This window comes from Antennarius striatus, chromosome 18 (genome assembly GCF_040054535.1).
Source record: "Antennarius striatus isolate MH-2024 chromosome 18, ASM4005453v1, whole genome shotgun sequence".
NCBI classification, from domain to species: Eukaryota; Metazoa; Chordata; class Actinopteri; order Lophiiformes; family Antennariidae; genus Antennarius; species Antennarius striatus.
In genome coordinates, this window is record NC_090793.1 from 2,216,927 (window position 1) to 2,236,504 (window position 19,578).

Consider the following 19,578-nt stretch of genomic DNA (forward strand, 5'->3'; position numbering starts at 1 on the left):
AATAAAAAAAACAATTATTAAATCATCATCCACTATAATTTTTACTGTACTTTAATTCCCATTAAAAACAGGTAAACCAAAAAAAAAATAAAAAAGTGGCATTGATGATTTTCTTACATTAACAAATCGTCTTAGACGACAAAAGCCGAACAGATTATATCAATTGGAGCAAAGACGATCCAGGGTTTTCTTCCATCTCAGTGTTTTCCACAATTATACAAAAAACTACACATTTATTTTCCAGGAAATTTCACTGGAGGGTCAAAAAACCCCCACTATGGATAAAGTTCTACTTCATGCATTTTCAACATATTTTTTGAAATTTCTTCACAGTAAATAATCAGCAAAAATTAAAATCAGTTGATTTTAGTTTAGTATTATATGGATTAAAATAATCAAACATTTTGATTTTTTCACAGTAACAAAAAAAAAAAACACCTGAAAAAAGGAAATGATCAGGGAAAACAGGAAACACAGGAACTTATTGATACATTTATTTCTCCATGTTAGCACATAGAATATATTTATATACATATTGCTAGCTAAAGCATCAAAAAAAAAATGTCAGAAGCATAGAAAATGTTAAGCCACAATTAATAGTTTACATATGGACAGAACAGGAGGTGAAAACAAACTTTTACACTGGTTTGATTTCAGTTAGAAGTACAGAAATACTCTGAAGTACACGCAGTATTCCATCCAGTACTCACACAGCATGATGGACGAAAACACTATCGGTGAAACGTCTGGTAACGGGCAACAAACCGACCGATCTGCCGCCATAGGCTTCGAAAGTGTAACCACGGTCTGTAGAAACACACCTGATACTCATGCAGTTCAAAACCAAATATACAAACCTGGAATGATCAAGTTTTCAATTTAAGGGAGGGGAAAAAAAAAAAAGTTTCACATGAAATCTTCATGATCTGGATGGACGAATATAAAAACCACCAACTCAAGCTGAATTTGAATGTGTCGTTAAAAACACGCGGAAATATTCAGATACTTAAAGAAAAGCCACAAACTTCAGAATCTGGCAAACAACAGCCTGATAACAGTTGTACATTGTACAAAACAGTCATCCAGATCACTGAGAGCAGAGACGGCTCATTTACACCAAGGAGGTGAGATTTATTTACACGTAGTGCAACGATGAGATCTAAAAAAAAAAAAAAAAATTAATTCTGCAGAGAACCGTCGTAAAACGAGAACCTGGAGGAAAGGCCTTGCACGGATCCAATCTTAAAATCGAGCCGAGGCAGATCTGTGAACGTCACGCCTTAACGCGGGGAGTTCCCAAAGACGAGCCAACAAACATCCGTTACCAGGAATTCTCCAACAGTGGACAGTTTTTAACCCACAGGGACCGATTAAAATGTCTACACACATTACCTATTGGGGTCACAAAAGGGTCGTCTCATAAAAGTGAAAAGAAAAAAAAAAGGAATTGAATTTTTTTCTTTCAATGCATCAGATCTTTTCCATTACTTCAGACCGATCCATCGATATAATAACCTTCATATGTTTATATGGAATTTGCCATTAGAATCCTGTTTTTCTTCCAATGGGAAAAACACAAAATATGTAATATTTCCAAGTTAGTAAACAGTTTAATACTTCTGATAAAGATATTACAACTACTGGATGAAGGTTTTTGCAGGTGTGTGAACACAGACGGGGTCTGTCTGGGTTGTGGGGTGATTGTGGGGGTAGTGTCTGGCTGCAAACAATGAAGATGTTTCATTTTAACATGTCAGCATTATTGTATATAGTTATATCATATATATAATATATAAATATAACATTCTTACAGTATTAGAAAAAATATGTAGTTATAATAGGAGTCAATTGGACCATTTTTCACCCCATCAGGTATTGTGTGTAGACAGTGAAAATCTGATGACTTCCAATGACCGGCATGAAGGAATTTAGAAAATAAAGATGAAAGAAAATTACTGGCAAAATTTCATATATTTAGCCTTTTAACTGACTGATTTATTGGGAGAGAAACAGAATAACAACAAAAATGTCACTTTTGGGCCCAAACAGTGCCCAAGGGTTAAGAAATAAAAATTCTTTTGCTCCGATCAAGAGCAAATCTGGAAACGAGCAAATCCAATTTTTTCAGGATCAGGAGCTTTACAGGATAAATCTGACCTGAGTTCAGTCTGGATGGTAATTTTGTTCGTTTCCAATATATTTATACCTCGTCCATCATCATCATCATCCCACCGCAAGTCGTCGATTAATTTCTGTTGATTTCCTATTAAACAACAACTAGAGAAGCGTTAAAACGTTCGTCACGTCTAAAACGGAGAAAGAAACAAAAACGTCAAAAAGAGGAAGAATTCCAAACTCAAACGCACAAAAAACAGAACCGTGATCCGCTTCTCCTAATGCAAAGGTTTGTTGTTTTAGTTCAGCGTAAATAGAACATCTTTGGTTGTTGGACAGAAAACAATTTTCTTCTTTCATTCATCTGTTGAGAACTAAGTGGAAAAAAAAGAACCACAAATATAAAGTAAATCCACGTGACTCATTTAGTGTGAAGTACAAAAACTGGGCTAAGGCTCCAGACACATCGGAAAACAGTAATAAAATCTTTGATTTTCTCTCGTCTTTATTCGATATTAAATCACTGCTTGACGTCTGGTAGCTCTCGTATTGCATCGTTTCCCGTCAGAAACAGGAATAACTTGATTCGCACAACAATTTTTTTATAAATACATTTAGTAAGGTAAAGGTGGAATTAGCAACACAGCATAGCCAACAAACACGACAAACAGGATAAAATCAGAGGACTTTTTAAAAAACGTTTCCTGTCCACCATGTGAGAATTTATGGTCATTTACAGAAGCACAAACTGAACAACAAATCAGCGCGTACAAAAAAAAAAGAAGAAGTGATGCATCTGTACAGAATAACTGGTTCTTTTCCTCCGTTCAGTCAATCGTCATGACAAAGGAAACATTCAGCAAACTTTAAAAGTCTCACCAAAATCAAAAATCGGCAATTTGATTGCCACCCCCCCCAAAAAAAATAATAATAAAAAGATTCCAAGAACCGTATTTAAACGCCGTCGAAACCTCACAGACGATGGGTTTGATCGTTCACATTTGCATAATGTTTTATATTGGTCCATCCTCACTGCTCATCAACACGTGAGCATTTTTTTAAAAAATTATTTTTAATTTTATTTTTTTTAGAACTATGAAACTATCCACATGCATGAAGCCTCACTGGGGGAGGAAGGAGGAGGAGAAAAACAGGCACCGACCATCGACCAGAAGAATGAAGGACTTAAAAAATAAAAGACTTTTATTAAGAGCACAACACTATAAAAAAATGACACCGACGGTTTTGCGAGACAACGGCAGGAACTCGCCGCGTCTTTTCGGGAAGGTTAAATAAAAGGTTTTTGGCAAATATTACAAGCGCTTGGGTCTTTAAGTGTGCAAAAAAAAAAAATTATTCCAGTAAAAAGTACTTTACAATTCCAAATTGAGAACAGATTAAAAGCTATAGAACTGGGGGAGGAGAGAGGGACAGGCCGCCAGTTCACCCATTCGTGCTCACATTCACACCTCAGGACAATTTAACATCCTCAAAGTCCACCCCTTAATGACCGACCCGTAAAAATCAGTCTAATACAAAAAAAAAAAAAAAGCCGCCCCAAAAGTGTGCACAATCGCTTTTTTTTTAACTATAATCCCATCGCGATTAACGTGGAAGATTGATTCTGTCGGCGCCTTTTAAGGCCGACCTCGTGACCCTGTTCCCAATAAGTGACTTGAAGGACAAACGAAGATTTTTTTTTAGGTAGAAAATGTGGATAAAGGTGCAATCGGCAAAGATAATTTCATTCAAAAAAAAAGAAAATATATTAATGTGTGCGAGTCGTGTCGTTCAGCATTCGTGAGCTTATGCAGCTTTATGTCTTTTTTTTTTGTTTGTTTTCTCTATGGAAGTTCAGCTAGGTGTTCACGATATGATGGAGGCGGGATATTTGTTGCATTTACAGTCAGAAAAGTTAAAAATAAAAAATAAAATGAAAACCAAAGATAATGTTTTTCTGTTAATGCTCATCTGGTACTAAAAAACACTTAAATAACACATTCTGTGACACGAAGCTCCAAACCAAAAACACTTTTTTTTTCAGTTAAAAAAAAAAAAAAAAAAAAAGCACGTACGATAAATCACAACCGCTTAAACGTGGAGTGGGAAACAGTTTCCGCGATTGGAAAGAAGGAAAAAAAGAAAATAAAATCAAAATAAAATGAAATATATATAGAAAGACGATTTGTTAAAACGTTAAATAAAAGGAAAAAAAAAACAAAAACCACAAAGCAACGAAAAATTTTTTTTTTTTTTTTTCACAGAATATCGGGTCTACAAAAGTTCAGGAAGGCAAAGTAGAGAGAAGCTAGGGAGGGGAGAGAGGTGTGTGTGTGTGTGTGTGTGTGTTCATCTCTTCCTGCGACAGGTGCGTTTGTGGTCGGCGTGCCAGTGCTCCTGCTGACACTTGATGGAGCAGTAGGAGGTGTTCCAGCAGCAGTGGTACATGGCCTCCTCCTCGCAGTTGTAACACTGGTGGAAAACAGGAAGTGTGGCGTTCGGCTGTCAAGACGGGTCACTTCCTGTTTGGCGATTTTTTTTTTTTACATGAAAAAACCAGGAAACGGGGCGACTCACCCACTGCTTCTTCTTGGTCTGGGAGATGAGCTGCTTGTGCTGACCCACCAGCTTCTTCACCTCCTCCACCAGCTCCTCCTTGCACTTCTCCTTCACCTGCTTGCACTTCCTCTCCATCTCCGCCTGGGCGGCGGCCACCGCCTTGCTCACCGCCTGGCGCTTCTCCTCCTCCATCTCGGCGCGCAGCTGAGGAAAAAGAGACACTGAATCAGCAACTGGAGCTCCGATGTTCGCCGACCTCCGCAGAGGAGAACGCACCTTCTCCAGCGCCTCCCGCACCACCCGCTCCGTCTCCCTCTTGTTGTCGGCCTTCATCATCTCCTTGACCTCGTTGAAGACCTTGGTGTATTTCTCGTGACACATGTTCTGACAGGCGCCGTCGCTGCTGGTCTGCGTTCCGCGGTGCAGCGTCCGCGGCGAGCCGCCGTTGGCCTTCTTGGTCTGCGTGGACACCGACAGCTTCTCCGGCGGCGGCGGCGCCGACGACAACGGGATCTCCTGGCTGGAGCTGACGGCCTCCATCTCCGGCTCCGGGTCCTGGAGACAAAGGAGGATCGCGTGACTAAAAACACGTCGATCCGTCACGTGTGATCGCGTGTAATCACGTGTGATCACACTCACGCTGGCTTCTTCTTTGGGCTCCACCGCCTGAGATCGACGGCTCTTCTTCGCCTTCGGCTCCTGGTTTCCTTTGAGCTGCGAAGACAGGAAGTAGAATTATTTTTAAAATTACAGTTTGAAGGAATTTTCCGTATGTTAGCTGTTCTATTCTTGTTGAAATATAAAACTGTTTTTATCTGATTATTTTCTTTATGGACACAACAGATCACATTTATATCTGATTTTGGAAGATCCTGGAAATACGGCTAAACTCAACATTTAATATAACTAATTTCAATCCGTTCCAATCTTGTAAAAAAGCCCCAAACCTCCTAAAGTATGAAAAAACATTTTTTATCAACCAATAGACACGCAGACTTTACCTGTGAATAATTAATTATATATAAGATAAACAATGATAAAGAATAAAAAGAAACACAGAAGTCACAAGAACAGACACGTCTTTACTCCACCTGCTTTGGTCTCTCTTTGTGTTTCAGCTCAGCAGTGACATCATCAAGTAACTGAGTACACCTGGTCTGTGTTACCAGGTTATTGAAACCCCGCCCTCCAAATCACCGGGGGCGTGTCACTTCTCCTCACAGACGATTGGTTGAAGACTTGGAAGATACCTGGACTTCTGTTTACTCGTGTTCATTTACTAGTGTTTATTTTGATTGTCTTTAATAAACTTTTCGAAACAACAAAAACGAGATCCGGTCTCACTGATGTTGTATCCATCCGCCAACACGTGGTAAAGAACGAGATCCGGTCTCACTGATGTCGTATCCATCCGCCAACACGTGGTAAAGAACGAGATCCGGTCTCACTGATGTCGTATCCATCCGCCAACACGTGGTAAAGAACGAGATCCGGTCTCACTGATGTCGTATCCATCCGCCAACACGTGGTAAAGAACGAGATCCGGTCTCACTGATGTCGTATCCATCCGCCAACACGTGGTAAAGAACGAGATCCGGTCTCACTGATGTCGTATCCATCCGCCAACACAAACTGAATGAATATTTCAAACTCAACAGCTCTATTTTCTGTCGCAACAATCTTCTGTCGCCAGCAGACGGAACTATTTGCTAGAACTCTTTCCATCTTGTTTGCGTCACCTTCAGAACCAACAGAACCATTAACCCGGTTAATTCCCGGGTCGCTCCAGAGGGAACTATTTTCTCACTTACATTCCTGACCTGCTCGTTGCTGGTGGACGAGATGCTCGACTCGGCCTCGTCGGTTCGCTCCAGCCGCTCCGTCCTGCCGCTGGCTTCCTGCTGCTGCTGCTGCTGCCGCTGGCTCTGGTTCTGCTGGGGGGGCTCGTGAGGCATGCTGGCGTCCTCCATCTTCGTCTTCCAGAAGCGTCCTTCCCTCAGGAAGCGCTGGTACACCTCAAGCTCCTCGCACGCCTTCTTCCAGCCGTTGCTGCGCTTCACCTGCAGCTGCTGGACGCTCACCTTGATGTCCTGGATGTTATCGGAGGGGATCCACGCTCTGGGAAAGGACAAGGGAACTGTGAAGGTGTGTGTGTGTGTGGGGGGGTTGTGTAGGAAAGAGGCGGGGCTAACCTCTGGTGCTGGTGGCCGAAGAAGCGAACGTCCACCTGGTTGTCCTCCCTCTGCAGGACTTTGGCCGGCCAGTAGCCGAAGCCCTTCATCTTGGCCCACACCAGGTCGTGGCTGGGGCTCTGCACACACACACACACACACACACACACACACAAAAACAGACGCCGTTCTGAAACTGTGTGGTTCAGACCAGCTCTATTTTGGGTGCGGTGGATCCGGGTGGGTTCTACTCACACAGGGGTAACAGAACCAGTTGTCCGGCCGGGCGTTGGACAGGTAGAAGCAGTTCTTACACAACAACAACTCGTTCAACTGGAGGACAGAAGGTAAACGGAGAGATTCAACGTCAGATTCAGATTCGAGGGAAGAGGGACAAACGGGTCAGAAGCGCCGCTACCTCGTGGCACGTGTCGCTGAAGAGCAGCCGGGCGATCTCCGCCTGGTCGCTGTGAACTGACACAAAACAGCACGGATTAATACGCGGGCGTTAAAATCCTAATTTGATTGACATCATTCGTCCGGTTCAGTCTGGACTTTGTGTGAGGAAAGCTAACGGCTGCTGTTGCTAGCAAAATGAGCTAACACCAGAAACAGAACCAATCACATATCAATCGATTTGAGGACAGCCTTTTCCGTACTATAAAGCTCCTGAAAGCATTCAACTTTCTCAAAAATCAACAGTGCGCCTTATAATCCAGTGCGCTTTATAATCCAGTGCGCCTTATACTCTGGAAAATATTATACATTGATTCTGATTAATTTTTATTCACAGAACCTTCAACACTTTAGTAAACATGTTTGTAACATTAGTTGGGTCTCCTGGCTCTCAGTCCCTCTCATCTCATTCACTGAAGCAACAAAGTTCTCCTCAGGAGGACCCTCTACACCCGGGGTGTTCAATTAAAAGTCACGGATTTATTTATTATCACTTTTCAATGCAGGGTGTGTTTAAGTGAATGCACAGCTAGCTCTGTTACCTCACCATGAATAAAAGTAGACCCAGGAAAATAAAATTGAAAGCCTTTATGTTAGATTGAAGAACACACGAACCTCAGAATTAAAAAATAAAGTGCGTAACATCCTGAATAAACCTTTTTCTCATAGATTAAAGACGTCCCAGCCTGAAGAACTGAAGGACGACACTTCATGTAAAAAAACATGAACGTGTTCAGAAAGCATGAATAAAAACTGTCTCTTTCAGGGGGAAAATGCAAACAGAACTTCCTTCATGAGAGAAAGGGGCATGTGGCCCGACAGTCATTCACTTGTACACCAGTAACTTCATACACAAGGTGTGGTCTCTGTCATGTTGGTGGAGGACACCACTGGACTTTGGCTGCTTCTCTTTTATTGCTGCATGTTTGTCCTCTCCCCTTGTGTGTGTTTATAGTGGTGTTACAATCAGCAAAGAGCTCCTGATCTTTGTGAAGGAACCTGACACACACACACACACACACACACACACACACACGGTTCTCTCTGAATAGCTGCATCAAGCTGTTAATATTTCTGATTTTCTGGTTGCTGTTGAAGCTGACGTTGGGACTCGTTTGGTTTTTCCACACACCTCATCTGTTTTCCCTCTGATAATGTCTCAACAACAGCTTTTAAGCACTTCTTCACAACTGTCCCATCACTAAAAGATGTTTCGTGTTGCCCCAAACTCCACCACGCCTTTAGTGAACATTCGTTTGTCTTTTTCTCCGTTATTTTGCCCTGAGCTCGGACTTCAGGGGATAATTCTGCTCCAAAGCTCTGTGCTTTGTTTCGTAGTGGAGCTTCATGTCACCACTTTTACTTCATGCTATGTGTTCAGACCATATGAGGTCAAATGGTTTTGAACTGCCTTTCCATTGCGACAATGGTCACAATTTCGAGCCCAGTTCTGTATTTTGCCACAGGTCTGACATCTTTATTCAGGTGGGGGTCATTTATGGACGACGGTTTGAGCGTCTCCTGACGCCCTGATGAGCTTCAACAGAGCGAAACGTTTCCCATCGCAGATGAGAAAAGAAGCCAGACTCGTTTTGGTTTCCTACATATAAATCAAACGGGAGTCCCCATTCAGATCAAATCCACCTTTCAGTCGTCTGTTCTTCTTCTGTCGAACAAACACCTCTGACCTACCTCCGTATAAGATCGCCGTGTTGTGGACGATCAGCTGAGCGTCAGCTTTGAACTCCTCAAAGCTTTTGTATTTCCCTTCAGAGAGATTCTGTCAGATGAAACACAGAAAGTTGGTCAGGAGGAGAGGAAACAAAGGACAGAGCACAAAGAGACTATTCACTCACACACACACACACACACACACACACACACACACAGACACACACACACACACACACACACACAGACACAGACAGACACACACACACGTCTGGGCGGCATTCCAGTATGCGATGCACCGCTGCCTCCATCCCAGAGTCGTGACGTCGAGGCGTTCAGGTTGTAAATATCCTGCATCTATGAGAACCAAGTGGCGCATGATGCTAACAGCGTGATGCTAACAGCATGATGCTAACGGTGTGTTGCTAACGGGGTGACGCTAACAGCGTGATGCTAAGCTAACTGAAGAGGTCGTCTGGACAAGACAAAATTTGTTTATTCCGTTTTCAGGCTCCGCGCCAAAACGTCAAACATCCATCCCATAAATCTTTAAACAAAGCAAATCTGCTTAAAATAAAGACGTGTCAAACATCGTCGTGGCAGCCGTTGCCGTGGTACCGGCGTCTGTAAACGTGTCTCTGGGTTTGGGATAGATATCGCTGGACCTGCTGCTTCTAGAGGAGTGGATATTTAAATCAGGTCAATGGGAAAGTGAAGGACGCAAGTCGTCATGGTTACCTCCTGGATGTTAGACACGTCCAGCGCCGTGTGGATCAGACGTTTGTACATGGGATGTTTGGTGTCTTTGCCTTTCTTGTTCAGATCCACCGCCTACAGACAAGAGGAGGAGAATAATGAGAGGAGAGCGATGGAACAGATGTGGAGAGGCGGATTAAATCTGACATCAGATTGAAACGAAGGATGGGATGAAATGACGTCACAGATAAATTAAAAAACATCAAATGTTCAAAGAAATACAGTAATCTGTCTTTACTCGCGCTCAAAGCGTTCCAGAAAAATCAAATTCTGCGATAAAGCGACAAACAACAGTATTTTCCGCACCATATGAGGCGCACTGGATTATAAAACGCACTGGACTGTAAGGCGCATTGGATTATAAGGTGCACTCCCGGTTTTTGAGAAAATTAAAGGCTTTTCGGTGCGCCTTGTAGTGCGGAAAATATTGTACTGTATTATATTTACTTTATTCAATAAATGAAGCACAAAAACTAAAAATTTCAGACTAAAAAAGCGTGAACTCTTTCAACGTAACTTGAAAATTTTTTTTAATGCAAATCACATAAATCTCTCCATTCGACTTTGGTGCGATTGATGAACATAACGCTGACATTTCTTAGACAAAAAGCAGATAAAATAAGTAAATTCTGGTGAAACAACAAACTTTAAAGCAGCGTTGAAGGAAATCAAGCTGCTTTTCTGGATTTGAACACAATAAAGAAGTCGTGGAATTCAAAGAGGAAAAGAAACCCCAGTTTCTAAATTTGTCTGAGTCGGTTTTGGAAACTTGAAGTTGAGTTCTGATTGTGGTTTTGGTGAAATCGCGGCGTCTCTCACCCTCTCCTTCATGCGCTGGACGATGAAGCGCAGGTATTTACTCATCTCCTGCTTGTTCAGGTTCTTCTTTTTACTCCCCTGCAGGACGAGGAGGAGGGAGCACACGTGAGGACTCCGTCTCATTCCCGTACAGACGTTAACTATCTTTGAGTTTTGCCCACCCACCCTGCAGATGACGCACTGCCAGTGCGACCCCCCGTCTCTGGGCTTGAACTCCTCCGACAGACATTTCAGGTGATAAACCCGGAAGCAGTTGTCGCAGGTGAGGACGTCGCCGGGGAGGTGACACTCGAAGCAGTACCAGTCGTGGCTCTCCGTCTCCCACTCCTGTGTGGAAACACAGCACAGGCGTGTTGGACCCCCCCCTTCCAACCCGCCAAAACTAACGGCATGGGAGGAAACGGCTGTCTCTCCGTCCTCCAGGCCCCTGAGGAGTTTAGCTCGACAGGTAGGGAGGAAAAAAAAAAAGACGCGAGTCTGGAAATATTTGGATGCTTTTTTTAAACATAAATGAAACAGTCGGCACGTCGCTTTTAGTTGTGTCCTCGCCGCCAATGGGGGGTTGGCAGTCAAGCCGGGACACGCCGGAGCGGGGGTTAGCGTGTCTCCCAAAAATCCAGACGAAAACCTCTCACGAGTTTACGTCGGAGTTCTTTAAAGAATCTTATTCTTCACATGGATCAGGAACTGTCATACAAGGATTAGCTGAGCTTTTAGGAATCGGAAGATTGCTTGTTTTGTTTTTTTTCTCTTTAATCTAATTAAACTCTTAAAAAAATTATTAAAATTTTTGTTTTTTTGATTGAATTCTGCATTTCTAAAACACTTGTTTCTGGTACCAAACAGTAAAAACAAACTGATCCGGATCGTTCATTTGAAAAGTAAAGTTAAATCAAATGAAAGGTGAGAAAATTCACAGATTAAGGTCTATTCTGTCTTTTTTTTTTTTGCAGTGGGATTGTGTAATTATTTTGTGTCATTCATTATCATGCAGGATCAGTAACTCTTGCCACCAAACCACCAACAGCGTTTTCTTCAGATTAGATAATAATTTGGGGCAAACATGGATTCAACCCGATCGGACTTGAGGCGGCACGTTTAAAACTTTACTGCTGTGTGTGTGTCTGTGCGTGTGTGTGTGTGTGTGAATAAATCTTCAGATCGGTGTGTGTTTGTGCCTCTCCTGAGGCCTGATGGATTGAATCCAAGCACCTGCCGAGGAGGATCTGCCTCCGCTTTATCTTTTCCTGGCTCAAACTCTGTCGTCGGATTGCCATCCTGAAAGAACCAATCAGCTGTTACCAGCAGGAGGTGTGGAGAAAACAATACAGAACACACACACACACACACACACACACACACACACACACACACACACACACACACACACACACACACACACACACACACACACCAACTCCAGTTCCTCGTGTATTAAATGTAGAAAAAGGAGAATAAGCATGCCAGACAGAAGTTAAAGAGCACGGCAGAGCACGCCTCCTCTGAGGAGAACTACAACTACCAAGACCATAAAAGACTACAAATGCACAGATGCTTGCTACTGACCTGTGGCTACGCCGGCGTCGCTTGACGTCTGGCGTTTTGTTTTGTTTTTTGGGCGGGATTTAAACGGGATTTCCGTCGCGAGCCCGTCAGCGTGTCCAGGAGAACACGTGACGAACGCGACCGGGCCCGGCTTTTCAAAACAAAATGAAACTTAAAAAAAAAAAAAAAATCAAGCGCGGACACATCCGCAGGCGAGTAGCAAGCGCTGGGGTTTCATCGAGCTCACCGATGCCACGTGTGCGCAGCGCCGCGACGGACTTTCATGAAGCTTTTTACGTCGTGTGCGTCGTCGTACTTTGTAGGCAATTTTTTTTTTTTTTTTTTTTTAGTTTCCAACCTGGTGATGATCGCAGCGAGGCGACTCGACCAGCGAGCCGCCGAGGCGACGAGCGGCGGACTAGAATTTGAATTCAGCCTACAAACCAGAGCACCGACCAATCAGAACGCGCCGTGTGTGTGTGTGTGTGTGTGTGTGTGTGTGTTTCTGAAACCTGCATAAAAAGATTCACTCAAATCCAACGACTGCACTGCGTGTGGCGGAACCGATTTCTCACAGAATGATGTTAGTTTGAGTGGAAGGAAGGTGGGAAAGAGGGGCGGGGAGAAGGGGGGGGGGTAAAGTTTGAGTGACCGTAATGAAGAACAAAAACCCTAAATTTGGAAAGAACAATGCAGCCCTTACCTTGCTTCCTTCGGCTTTCGGCTCCTGTGATTGCAAGTGATTCAGAGAGGAGTGTTTAAAAGCGGTGTTGCTACAACCGACTGAGCTCCCCCCGGACAACAGTGTGGTGTCTTCAGAGAACAACAACTTTCAACAACAAAGATCGCGTGTCCCGCCGGAAATATTACATTCCCCGGGTTTGGTTAGGCCAAAAAAAGCCTTTTTTTTTAACTTTAGTTCAAAAACAAAAAAAATCTGCTTTTTGGATGCTTCATTTCCCGCCGATTCGTCGGATCGAGGTCGTTGCGATGAGAACCAAAAACCAAAAAGAGGGACGAAGCCAGAGGAAGTTGTAAAGTGAAATATGTTAAAGGAAAAAGACTACAGGAACCATCAGGCAGCTGACTTTGGTCGGTTCCGTTGCATCGACGACACCCGGTGTGTTTTTTTTATCCGCTGACGGAGCTGTTTTTACCAACAAAAAGTCGACATAACCTCAAACTTTTCTTTTCTTCTCTAGTAAATTTCATTTCTTTTGGGACTTGTGTTTAGTCGTATACTTTGTGTTGTCCTGCCTGTGTTGTACTGCCTGTGTTGTGCTGCCTGTTGTGCTGCCTGTTGACCGTGGGTCAGAGAGGACTGCTATTTCACCTGTGCTGTATGTCATGCATATATGGTACATTTGACAATTACGCTGACTTTGACCGACTGTCGCTAAAAACAGTGGAAAAAAGCAAATTAGACACTGAATGTGTTTTGGTTTAAATCACATGTGTCAAACTCAAGGCCCGGGGGCCAAATGTGGCCCGCCACATCATTTTATGTGGCCGGCGAGAGCATAAAAGGCCAGTGTGTCTAAAAATAATTGGGTCAAAAGTGTGCTTTGACCAAAACTACATTTCCCACAATGCAGTAATTCAGCCCATTTTAACTTTGACAAAAACGTTGTGAACAAAGTTAATGTCCTAACTTGTGTTTGATGTTATTTTTCTTTATTCATTGATAGTTTGATCGTTGATTGATGGAGTTCTGTGGGTTTGATAACCAGACAAATTAAAAGGATTTATGTGATAAGAGAAACATATTTTTTCTGTGTAACTGTAATGTTTGTAACTTGAATAAGTAATAAATTCAGAGTTATTTTACATTAAGGAGTTGTTACATATGTTACATTATATTGAGTTACATCTATTAGTTACATCTGACCCTTTGAGGACAGACGTCATGCTGATGTGGCCCCTCAGTAGAAATGAGTTTGACACCCCTGGATTAAATAGACCAAACTAGTAATCGATCCTACATCCTTTTGTGGAATATTTTGAACATTGACCGATTTCGTCCTATGAAACCTTTTGGAAGCAGCAGATGTTTGCAGGACTCCCCGCTCCCTCACCGCCCCCCCATTAGGGACACGTGGACTCACCATCTCGTCTCCGGGCAGCCAGTATCCTTCCTGCTCGATGCCGGCCTTGGAGCCTTTGCAGCCGACTGTCAGGGTCTCCACCACCAGCCCGTCCTTCACGGCCAGACTCAGCTGTCTGGCCGTCTCTTTAGGATGCATGCCGAACACTCGGCTCAGGTACCTGGGGAGGGGTGGATGTGAGGGGGGGGTGGGGCAGGCAGAAGGAAACGGGCGACAGTTGATGCCAGCAGGACCAATATTAGCATAAAATACTATTTAAAACTAAGCAAACCCTGACATTCAGCAGCTGGACCCTTTACCATTGGCACTGATTGATGTGAGCGCCGTGGGCGTGGCCCCGCCCAAACAGGAAGTGGACTCACCATCAAGGACGCCACCGCCGCAGCCGCCTCTCAGCCACAAAGGCTGACGGGGGGGCTCCCCGGCGACGCGGTGGGTGGGAGACGGCGGTGAGCGGCGGGCCGGGGCTGTCTGCTGCAACGGTGTTGCCATGACAACAGCCGTTCGCAGCCTGTATTCATTTGTCACGCAGCCGGTTTGTGAGGCGTCAACTAATTAATCACATCAGACGAGACGACGGTTTTAGACGTCGCGGCGTCCTGGGTTGGACAGGAAGTAGCGACCGCAAAAGGCCCGCCCACCGATCAACCGATAATCAAATGGAGTCCGATCAATAAGATCGTAAAATAGATAAAGAGACGGTAAATATAAACACCAGGACGACCCTCTGGCCTACACGTGTCACAAAAATACAGCCGTCCTCTTTAAAATGTCAATTTAATTCCAAAATTATTCAACCTTGAGAATGTTTTCTGACAATCACACTAACGTAACCCACGGTTACGGCTCAATTACACCAACAGTCGACCAATGAACAAACAGTAACGTTGAACTAGCATCGGATTGCTAACACTAGCCTCCAGTCGACCGATCTATGAACGAGTGGATGTGGCATCGTGACGACACACAGGCGCTTGCTGCTCGTGTGTGAGCATTCTACAGGCGTCTACACCTCTGCATCGCCATGACAACCGTATCTGTGAGCGATCGTGTGGTGAAAACACAAACAAGCAAACGCACAAACAAAAGCGGCCCTTGGGGTTCACCGTCTGCTTCAGCTTCAGAAGCTGACGTTCATAAAGGCACACGTCTTCATCCGATTGGCTGACCCGTCCGACAATAACGCAATCTTTTTTTTTGCATTTTAACTGTCACAAATTAAACACGGTTACTTATTTACTGCATCCAGTTGTTTACTTCGTCAACAGGAAAAGACGTCCTACGTGAACTCATCCTGAGGTTTATCAAGGAAGATGTAGATCGTGTTTATGAATGAAGAACGATGTAGAAAGGAAGAAAAAAGATCATCTCGCCGCCTCAAACATGACAGGAGGAAATGGAGATTCTGCTATCTTTGCAGATTAGAGATTATTTTTAGATATCAAATAAGACTGCAATAAGATAGAGAACCAGGTCAGGTCACCTGACTAAAAGCTACAGATGCTGGCTAGATAGAAACAAACTTAAATCTCCCATCATCTAAAACCACCAGAATAAGAAGTGTTTCCTCAGAAACAAGGAAAGGCCTCATCACACACCTCCACGATTCAAAGGACAGATGTTAAAGAAAACGAACTGAGATGACACGCACACACACACACACACGACTTTGTGAGAGTGTAAAGTGTGATCTTCATCGATCTAGCGTCCGATCCGCGGTGGTCTTACTTGGAGATCCTGTCCATGTTTGCAATTTGTTTCTGGTTGCGGATGACCTCGATGGCTGCCCACACATACTGAACCACCTTTGGGTCCGCCTGCCTCTTCTTCACCACACGTGACATGATTTCCTTATTCATCACAACTGTGGGAAAACAAAATCAAATCATAGAAAAAAAAAAAAAAGATAATACCATAACTGGCATTTAACATTAATTTAGCGTAACAGACAGCTTAAACAGAGGTCATGTGCATGGCTTTTTGAACAGAAATTATCATCATCATCATCATCAGTAGAATAAAAAATATGATAGAACACGACAGTTTAAGGCAGACCATAAAGGAAAACAGACACAATAAGTGGGTGTGTTGTATAATTAATGTTCAGACTGATTATTAGGACGGTCAGGTTGAAAGCTGAGGTCATTCAGGGCAGTTTTAACAAGTAATCACAACAAATAGACATGTTTTTCTTGGATCGGCGAGAAAACCAAAGCACTGCAGACCACAAAATAACCACAAGAAAAAAAATCACATCTGCCATTTAGAACTTGATGAGCGTCATTTCATTTCCTTCAAACACTTCTGTCATCTTCAGATCTTAATAATTATCCGCATGTAATCCTCTATGATGCAACGATGACGTTTGTCGTGACGCAGCGCTGCCGTTTATTATTTCACCAGCAAAAGAAAACTCCTTCCATCATCATCCTAACTGACCTGCACGCTTCAGGGACGAAACACCTCATGTTTGTTGTTATTTTTTGGAGAATCTATCCACAAACATCACCTCGAATCTGGAATCAGATCCTTTACTCATCTTCCTCAAACTGTTGATTCACTTTGTGAGTAGAGAACTTTGAGCCTGGTACCTCAAACTCTCCATCCACCATGTGCATCTGCTGTGCTGTCATGCATACAAAACGCAGCAACACCTCTATACATTAATCTCCACAGAACCCTGAGTAAACACTGACCAGATGATGCTTCTCTGCTCTTCAAAAAACCACCAGATGAGATGTGGGACACTGGAGGATAATTCACAGACAACCCCACACAGGTTGAAAGGATTGAAGCTCTTTCCTCCAGGACAAATCAGGACACAGAACTACTGGAAATCTGATATTCTCCTCCTGACACCAAGTCCAGAATCATCCCTGGTGATTTTTGATGACAAAATCAACTGTGATTTTATCACCACCCATGTGAGCCACATGGTTTAAAGGAAGCACTCTGACTGGAGACTGTAGCATCTGCCAGCTAATAGCAACCGGATCGAAACGTAACTGGAAAATGTCTTATATTATTACACTGTTAAAAACGGTTAAAAACATAAAAAACAAATACTGGACTTAAATAATTTAGTACAGTATTTGTACTTAATTATTTAAGTATTTATGGTAACAAAGAGGAGCTAGTAGCATTAGCATTCAAGAGCTTGATTCTAGCTATCAGTATTAGCAGCTAGCTAACCTCCAAACCACTGCTGGTCATAAAAAAGATTAAAAACGACTGAAGGTTAAAACGTAAATCAGATTATTTATAATAAGTTTGAGTTATAAAACAAAAACCTGAGTGTGAATGTTGAATTAATAGTTGTCTAGACCGCAAACTATCGCGTTGGGTTAATTTATGCTAGCGCTGCTAGTAAAATACGTGGCTAGCTATCGCTGCTGGGTTGGTTAAGCTAGCTAACTTATCTAAACGGAAAACCGGTAAGGAAACTAGAAGCGTTAATAACACACTTTTTAATGTGTGCGTCGTCACCAAACTGCTCCCACTCGTTTGTTTTGAAGGGCGCCATGTTCACAATCCTCCATCACGGGGTAGGACAGACAGCTACGGCTAAGCTAACCATGCTAGCGCCGCCAGGTCGCTCGGCTGTGTTGTCACGGAGCGCGTTCCGTTTTCACGCCGATATAAAATAAACGAGCTCACCTTTGCTACAGTGTCGATAACACACAAGCACCGAAGGAAATCTCAGCGCGATGCCGCTCACATCAGTATTTTTCGGGCTAGTTTAGGGCTGTGGATAGTGGTTAGCGTCCAGCTGGCCACAGTTCAGCAGCGGTGGGCTGGGAGGTAAACACACACCGAGAGGAACGAAACGGAGACCTCTAGCGGTGGGATGCGGTCACTGCAGCTGGCGCCCAGGAGGAGGAGGAGGAGGAGGAAGATTTGTACAAACTTCATCATCAACAGATAAGTAGGTAATATCGATTGATTTTGATTTTTAATCTCACGTTTATTCATAAAAGTCAAATTACAAAACAATTACATTGTCACAAAATCCAAAAAAAGATTCACGTAAAGAGGATTTTCAATAGTACTGTGCGTTTCTTGATGTAATATCACATTATACAGTGTTCACGTGACATAGTCACTTCAATACATATTGTTTATATTTATCTATCTATCTATCTATCTATCTATCTATCTATCTATCTATCTATCTATCTATCTATCTATCTATCTATCTATCTATCTCTGGGATTCCTTTATCTGCTTTGTTTGGCACACAAGAATGAAGACAAAAGGGAAATATTTATTATATAAACCATCAGAAAAGCATAATAGATCATCTTCAAGTATAAATTAATCTACATGATTAATTAGTTTGTCCAGGATCTCAGCTGCATAACAACATTAATCTTCATCTTGGTTATAATCATGATTAAAATTCTGCTTAATTAAAAGAATAAAAGTCTAGTGGGCATAGTGGGTAACAAATGAGACGATGTCAGAGTATAAAAGGGAAAAATTAGATAAATAATTCTCGATTTGGTGTCAAAGTGATTGATTTCCATTTCCTGATGAAGAACCATCTCACTTCGTCTCTTTCCTGGATTCCTTGCTGGATTTTCGGTTCAGGTTTCAACAGCAGTGCTCAGAATTTAGCTAAAAAAAATTTAGCTTAAAAAATTTGTGATCTTTTAGTTAGCTAATGATGCAAATGAACTGAACTAAACTCATCTTCTGTCCCTGGTTTGTCTTACGTATGGTGGAGTACATCCACAGCATCCGGGTGGCATTGGTTCCTTTCAGTGTTCCTCCACTGGGAGGCAACAGGGTCCCCTGGAAATGAGGACTGAAGCTGGACTCCTGTGATCTGCTTCAGACTGGATTTAATGTCTTAGAATCTAACTTTAAATGCAGTCATCCTGATGTTTAAATTAAAAAAAAGCATTCAGATCCTTTAATTTGGGGGGGGGGAAAACTTCAATTCCTACAGACATATCCTGAAATCCTATGATGAACTTCATCAATCAGTTTCATGAAGTATCAATCGGAGCGTCAGACCTTCCTCCTGTGCTGAACTCATGTGTGCTTCTGAGCCATCAAATTATTTAGAGTGGCGTTTCCGGAGCTTCTGGGCAGCAGCAGCCTATTCAGCGTCTCCTGCTGCCCCTGCAGAGCCAAACAAGCTCACCATGTCGTTATTTCCAGTCAGGAATGTCATAACAGGGAGGTAGAACCGGAGTCTGCAACAGATCCTGCATTTGGTCCTGCGTGAGGCCGACTGATTTTGCTGTCGTCAAACTGTTGTGATCATACTCTTATTAGACGATTAAGTTGCTCAAGAACATCTGAACAACATCATGAGATCTAACTGTGAAGCTATGGAGAGGCTGGGTTCCATTTGGGTTCTCCAGCCTCCTTCT

General features: G+C 43.0%; 1 protein-coding gene across 5 annotated transcripts; it reads right to left on the bottom strand.

Moving 5' to 3' along the window:
* Positions 1-478: 478 nt before the first annotated feature.
* On the bottom strand, positions 479-17,998 carry zmynd11 (zinc finger, MYND-type containing 11). 5 transcript variants are annotated; one of them, XM_068340303.1, is made up of 17 exons: positions 17,855-17,998; positions 15,926-16,061; positions 14,198-14,357; positions 12,796-12,819; positions 11,760-11,825; positions 10,713-10,874; positions 10,548-10,625; positions 9,711-9,803; positions 8,994-9,081; positions 7,264-7,319; positions 7,101-7,178; positions 6,867-6,985; positions 6,495-6,792; positions 5,314-5,388; positions 4,951-5,229; positions 4,693-4,878; positions 479-4,587 (listed from the first exon to the last, which is right to left on the bottom strand). In XM_068340303.1, exons 2-17 carry the CDS (start codon positions 16,054-16,056, stop codon positions 4,465-4,467), a joined length of 2,016 nt encoding a protein of 671 aa, XP_068196404.1. In that variant the 5' UTR covers positions 16,057-16,061; positions 17,855-17,998; the 3' UTR covers positions 479-4,464. The 5 variants fall into 5 exon arrangements, with proteins under 5 accessions (XP_068196404.1, XP_068196403.1, XP_068196405.1 ...); XM_068340302.1 differs by having other exon boundaries at positions 6,486-6,792; XM_068340304.1 differs by lacking the exon at positions 11,760-11,825 and having other exon boundaries at positions 6,486-6,792.
* Between the last annotated feature and the right edge of the window lie 1,580 nt (positions 17,999-19,578).

Coding starts and splice junctions, on each gene's coding strand:
- zmynd11 (XM_068340302.1), bottom strand. CDS start 16,056: ATGAATAAGGAAATCATGTCACGTGTGGTGAAGAAGAGGCAGGCGGAC. Junction 12,820..14,197: donor GGCTGCCCGGAGACGAGATG/GTGAGTCCACGT, acceptor TTGCAATCACAG/GAGCCGAAAGCCGAAGGAAG. Junction 9,804..10,547: donor TCCAGCGCATGAAGGAGAGG/GTGAGAGACGCC, acceptor TCTTGTCTGTAG/GCGGTGGATCTGAACAAGAA.